This window comes from Pseudozyma flocculosa (genome assembly GCF_000417875.1).
Source record: "Pseudozyma flocculosa PF-1 unplaced genomic scaffold scaffold00008, whole genome shotgun sequence".
Classification (NCBI taxonomy): Eukaryota; Fungi; Basidiomycota; class Ustilaginomycetes; order Ustilaginales; family Ustilaginaceae; genus Pseudozyma; species Pseudozyma flocculosa.
This window is the reverse complement of record NW_006920876.1, coordinates 46,550-52,266: the sequence shown is the minus strand read 5'-3', so window position 1 is coordinate 52,266 and position 5,717 is coordinate 46,550. Positions and strand designations below refer to the sequence as shown.

Here is a 5,717-nt window from a genome sequence, read left to right as displayed (position 1 = left end):
GTGTCGGCCAGCGATCTTGCATCTTCGCTGTCCTCTGCCATCGCGTCCGATCGACCCCAGGGCGATCTGGACAGCGCCGTGTCCGAAACGCTCGCAGCCGCGCTGCAGCAGGTCAACAGCGGCGATTTGGCGGCCGCAGAGCTGGCCCAGGCCCTGGCTCCTGCGGCGACGCTCGGCGAAGCCACTCCTGCAGCTCCTGCTGTGGCATCGGCCCCAGCCACCCCGTCGTCCATCGAGACGCCGTCCGCGCCTGCGCCTGCCGATGTGGCGCCCGTCGCCGTCACTGCGACATTGCAGGACAAGGGCAAGGCCCCTGCCGCGCCGGAGCCGACGACCGAGGCTCAGCCGAGTGCGGACAAGCCGGTCGCAGACGCCGCCGAGGCCGAGGTCGAGGGCATCAACCTGGCCGACTACGAGGACGCGATCCGCGCGCTCACGGCCGCTCTCGACGGTGGAGCCCACGATGACGACGACGACGACGACGACGACGACGACGACGACGACGACGACGACGACGACGACGACGACGACGACGACGACGACGACGACGAGGAAGAGTCAGACGAGGAGGCCGACGAGCGTGCTATTGCCGCTGCCGAGGCCGATCCGGTCGAGGGCGAAGGCGACGGTGCCGCTGGCGACGACGACCAGGCGGAGCGTGACCGCCCTGCGCCGATGTCGTCTCGTGCTTCGGCGGCGGCAGGTCAAGACTTCGAGAGCCTGCTCCAGTCGCTCAATGCCCAGCTCAACGGCGGCGATGCGGGCAGCACGGGTGCGACGACGTCGGCAATGGAAGCCGCCACGTCCGACGCCCGGCAGGTCACCGTCGACGGCGACGCTGGATCCGGCGAGGACGACGATTCAGCAGACGACGACGACGACGACGACGACGACGATGGCGCGGCGGCGGGCGAGATGGACCTGTCTGCCATAATCAGTCAGCTGTCGGCGTCGCTGCAGGGCACATATGGCGAAGACACGGCGGCCTCGGCCACGGCTACGGAGCTGGGCGCGCCGTCGGGCTCGGGCGAGTCGATGGCGCAGAAGGAGGCGTTGCAGTCGGAAGCCTCGCAGCAGGCGCAAGCACCGGCGGAGCCGGTTGCGGCTCCGCAGGCCGAAGCTGGCTCGGACGCCATGGATCTGTCGAGCGATGCCTGGGCCGGCGGCGGCGTCGACGGGCGTCAGCCGCTGGAGACGCAGCGAGACGGCGAGGACGGCGACGTCACCATGACTGCCGCGATGGACGTCGATCTCGGCCCTCCGTCGTCGTCGTCGCAAGCGGCGGGACGACCTTCTGCCCCCGCGACCGAAGCCGAGCGACCTTCGACGAGCAGCGAGCAGGAGAGGCCAGACGCCGCCGCCTCCTCAGCTGCAGCATCGAGCACCAGAGAAGCGGACCTACCAGCAGCGGCGGCGACGGCGGGCGGCGACGACGAGGGCGATATCCAAGCCCAGCTCGAGGCCCTCGTCGCCAGCCTCACTGCCAACGCCGGTGGCGACGACGACGACGACGACGATGATGATGACGATGATGACGACGAAGAGGGGGAGGAAGGGGGTGGTGCAGGGTAGACGCGTCCCTCGCGCCTTGTCTGCATCCGCCCGGCCTTCCGCTCAATCCCCTCGACTCGATTGGATTGCACCTTTTCACTCGCAGAAGAGACTCTTGCCTAACCCTGTTGTACTACCACCACCGCCACCCCCGGCCATCACCTGATATCAAGGTTGCAAGGGCGGGAAAAGAGATCCATGTATTTGTGACCCCCTGCCTGGGATGCTGTCGTTGGCGTGTGTCGAGGCCAGGCCTGGCCTCGCTGGTTCGGCGTTGGAGCGGATCCGGATCGGGATCGAGTCGGAACGAAGAGGAGACAGCATGTGATCGGTAGAGATCGGGTGGGTCGTCGCTGCAACCACGGCAGGGGATGACGTCAGACGGATCCTCTGAAATCGATACCGACAGCCGGTGGCCGGCCGCCTGTCCCTCGAAATCCCCGACGCCCCCCTCGCCCGCCATGCTTGCTTGCTTGCATTTGCGCAACCTTGAACGTACACCGTCGGTACCGTACCGTGGTCTGATCTCGTCTAGATTGGCCCGTCGAATCGTTTCCACGTCGATACCGCACCGCACCACGCCGCGCCGCGGGCAGGACCATGCATACATGCTTCCTCTTCTTCGGACAGCTGCGAAACCGCCCAGGCCGGGTCAACTCTCTCGCCCTTATTGCGCTCGCCCGCTGCGCTGGATGACGTCGACCGACTGACACGTACGCCTCTGACCGAAGCCGGACCGTACCCGTCGGTGGGCGATCACCAGCACGCACGCACGCACGCACACACGCACCCACGCCTGCCCTGCCCTGCCGCCATGTGACGGTCGTTGAACCGCACCGTACCGCACCGCACAGCACGCACGCATGCTGGCGACACCAGGCAGGCAGGCCGAGGCAAGCGACGGGACCCCGTTTGCGCGCGTGCGTGCGTCTCGTGCAATTACGCCTGCCTGCCTGCCTGCTTGCGCTTGCGTCTGCGTATGCTGTCGTGCGCTTGGTGGGTTGGATGGGGCTGGCCTGCTATCGATCTCGAAAAGACAAGCAAGAAGCTTAGGCTGGTGTTGGTTGTCGCTGGCGCGCATCTCGACGCCTGCAGCAAAGACAGCCAGGCAGGCAGGCAGGCATCGATGTTCCTTCCTGCTGCGGCGTCAGAGCGACCCCGACGTGAAAGAAAAAAAGAAATGGCCGTCGCTCGCTCGCTCGCCCGCTGGCTCGTCTGGCAAGCAGGCAAAGCTTTGCCTGCAGCTGGCTGGGGAAGGTCGGAGTCGGAACCGCACCTTGGGGACCTGCCTGCTCTGCCTGCTCCTCCTGCGCTGCCTGCGCTGCCTTGACAGACGCACCCTGAATGCCCGATTACGCCAGCCTGCCTGCCGTACCCGGGCCTGTCTGTCCCCGCCCGCACACGCACACGCACCCGCACCCGCACCCGCACCGGATGGACCGACAGCCGCCCATCGACGCGACGCTGCTCTCTCTGTGCTCGGCCTGGCCAGGCGGGGCGGAGCGGGCGGGTGATCGTCGAGTTTGATCGTGTGCAAAGCCGCTCCGCTGCTGGCCTACCCTGCCTGCCTGCCTCCCTGCCTGCCCGTATGCCTGCCAGGACGAGGATGCGCTGGTTTCAAATCGACGGGACGCGGAACGGACGGGTGGGCCCTCGTTCAACCCGCCCGCCCGCTCGCCCGGGCACCCATCCGTTCATCCGCTGCTGTCGATGCGTCAGGTTGCGGCTCGCCAGCCAGCCTGCCAGCCAGCCAGCCAGGCGAGCCAGAAGACCAGCGGTTGGGCTTGCTTGTCCTGGCTGCCAAGAAGTTTTCTTGCTTGCTCCCCTGCCTGCCCGCCTGTCTTCCGCCCGTCGCCGTTGACCCGGGCACGACCCTGATCTGAGCTGGCCCGTGTTGGAACCGCCCAGCAGGCCGTCGAGACGATAGGTACGATCCGCCATGGTGGTGGGCCGGCGGCGTTGGACGGCTGGCTCTGTCCCTAGGCACTTGCCCGCCTGGCTGCCTGGTTCCGACCGCTCCTTCGGTCTACATACGCCACGGTGCAGGCTGCTGCACCATGCTGCATCGGCCGGCGAAGTTCGACGAGATCGAGGAGCAAGCCAGCCCTAACGTACCCTGGAAGAGGGCTTCTGCGGGACCTTGCCTTTGTCTACCTGCCTTTGCTTTCCAGCCATGCATCCAGGCTAGGCCATCTGATCTCGGTCTGGGCAGCAGTTTGGATCTGCGTGGATCTGCGATGGCTAGGGCCAGGCAGGGTACTGCTCTGTAGCGTCGAGGCTAGCGAGGGCCAGCAGAGGGCAGCGTAAGCACGGAGCAGGGCCACAGGTGCGGCGGGCGATGGCGCCGGGCTCGATTGATCGGGACGGGCGAGCGAGGCAGAGCGAGGCAGTCCTGCAGGGCTCGTTGAGTGCGGTGCAGGTTGGCCAGGCCAGCTGTCGCGCGTTCTTCGCGCCCTCATGCACAGTCCATCGTCATCGGCCGTCTTTCTGGCTGCCCCAGCACCGTACCCCCCTTCCTCCTGGCCTGCAGCCAGGGCCAAATTGGCCCAGCCAGAGGGAGCGGCACCAAGCGAGCGACCCAGGGCCCGGTCCCTGTTGCTTGACCCTGCCTGCGTTCCCTGGGCGGGCCCTCTTCCACTGCCATCGATCCCCAGCCTGACCCGCCTGCTGGCCAGCTCGCCGCCGCCCGCTCGGCACCACTCTGACCGCCGCCTGCCAGGCCCAGCACGCGGCGCTACTTAAACCTCGCCGCCGCCGTCTTCCCGGCTCGCCTGCCTTCCTCCCTCCATCACCCATCCCTTCTTTTCCATTTCCTCGCCGTCTCTGCACTTTTAGACGTCCCATCCCGCCACGCTCACCACCCGGCTAGATCCAACCCACACACACACACCCAAACACCCCACCACCACCCTCATAGAACCCCAACCCGTCACAATGGTCGCTCCCGTCGCTGCTTCTGGTGTCAAGGGCGGAAACGTCTCGACCCAGACCGTCAAGCTCAACAACGGCGTCGAGATCCCCCAGATTGCCCTCGGCGTCTACAAGGCCCCCAACGACGGCTCCACCGAGCAGGCCTGCAAGTGGGCCTTTGACGCCGGCTACCGCCACATTGACTCTGGTGAGTTGGACGCGGATCGTGGTGCCCATGCCTGCTGTATGCTTTGCCGGCGTGACCGGCACCAGCACATGTGCTTGCTCCTGGTCTTTGCGAGCGGAGACGGCGGCACACTGGCTAGGCCGCATTCAACCCGGCCTTTCCCCTTGCTCGATGGAACCACGTCGGCTGACCACGTACACCACACGCTCCCCCTTGCCCACCCCCCCACCAACCCGCAGCCGCCCGCTACATGAACGAGGAGGCCGTCGGCCGCGCGCTCAAGGAGTGGACCCAGGCCAACAACGTCCCCCGCTCCGACATCTTCATCACCTCGAAGCTCTGGGACGCCGACCACGACAAGGCCGAGGACGCCATCGCCGACTCGCTCAAGAAGCTCGACGTCGAGTACATGGACATGTACCTCATCCACTCGCCCGGCACCATGGGCCCCGACACCCGCCTCAAGGCGTGGCGCGCCCTCGAGGCCGCCGTCGACGCCGGCAAGATCAAGACGATTGGTGTCTCCAACTTTGACGTCGAGGAGCTCGACCACCTGCTCGCCAACTGCCGCATCAAGCCGGCCGTCAACCAGATTGAGTCGCACCCCTTCTTTGCCAACGAGGAGCTGCGCGAGGCCAGCATCGCCCGCGGCATCCACATCCAGGCCTACTCGCCCATGGCCCAGGGCGCCGCCCTCGACCGCCCCGAGATCAAGGCCATTGCCCAGAAGCACGGCAAGACGCCCGCCCAGATCCTGCTCCGCTGGGGCCTGCAGCTCGGCAACATTATCCTGCCCAAGAGCCTTACCAAGCACCGCATCGAGGCCAACGCCCAGATCTTTGACTTTGAGCTCGACAACGACGACATGGACGTCATGAACTCGCTCGACGAGGGCATGAAGATGGGCAAGCTCGGCCCCGCCGGCACCTCGCAGCCCGCCTCGCCCGGCGGCACCCGCCCCGGCTCGCGCCGCTCGTCGGGCAGCGGCGGCCTCTCTGGCGGCAAGCTCGCCATGAGCTCGGCATAGACACTCGCCTCGCCTCCTGATACCCCCCGCACAACCCTTCTC

General features: G+C 66.8%; 2 protein-coding genes across 2 annotated transcripts in view; both read left to right on the top strand.

Moving 5' to 3' along the window:
* The window catches only part of PFL1_02724 (uncharacterized protein), a gene marked incomplete at both ends in the record, with an annotated part of 6,771 nt that extends 5,199 nt beyond the window's left edge, over positions 1 to 1,572 (top strand). The window contains one exon of the mRNA XM_007880240.1: positions 61 to 1,572. Coding sequence (XP_007878431.1) covers positions 61 to 1,572 — 1,512 coding nt within the window. The remainder of the gene's footprint in view (positions 1 to 60) is intronic.
* Positions 1,573 to 4,485: 2,913 nt separating this feature from the next.
* On the top strand, positions 4,486 to 5,675 carry PFL1_02723 (uncharacterized protein; the record flags this gene model as incomplete). Its single annotated transcript, XM_007880239.1, has 2 exons — positions 4,486 to 4,669; positions 4,888 to 5,675. 2 exons carry the CDS (start codon positions 4,486 to 4,488, stop codon positions 5,673 to 5,675), a joined length of 972 nt encoding a protein of 323 aa, XP_007878430.1.
* Between the last annotated feature and the right edge of the window lie 42 nt (positions 5,676 to 5,717).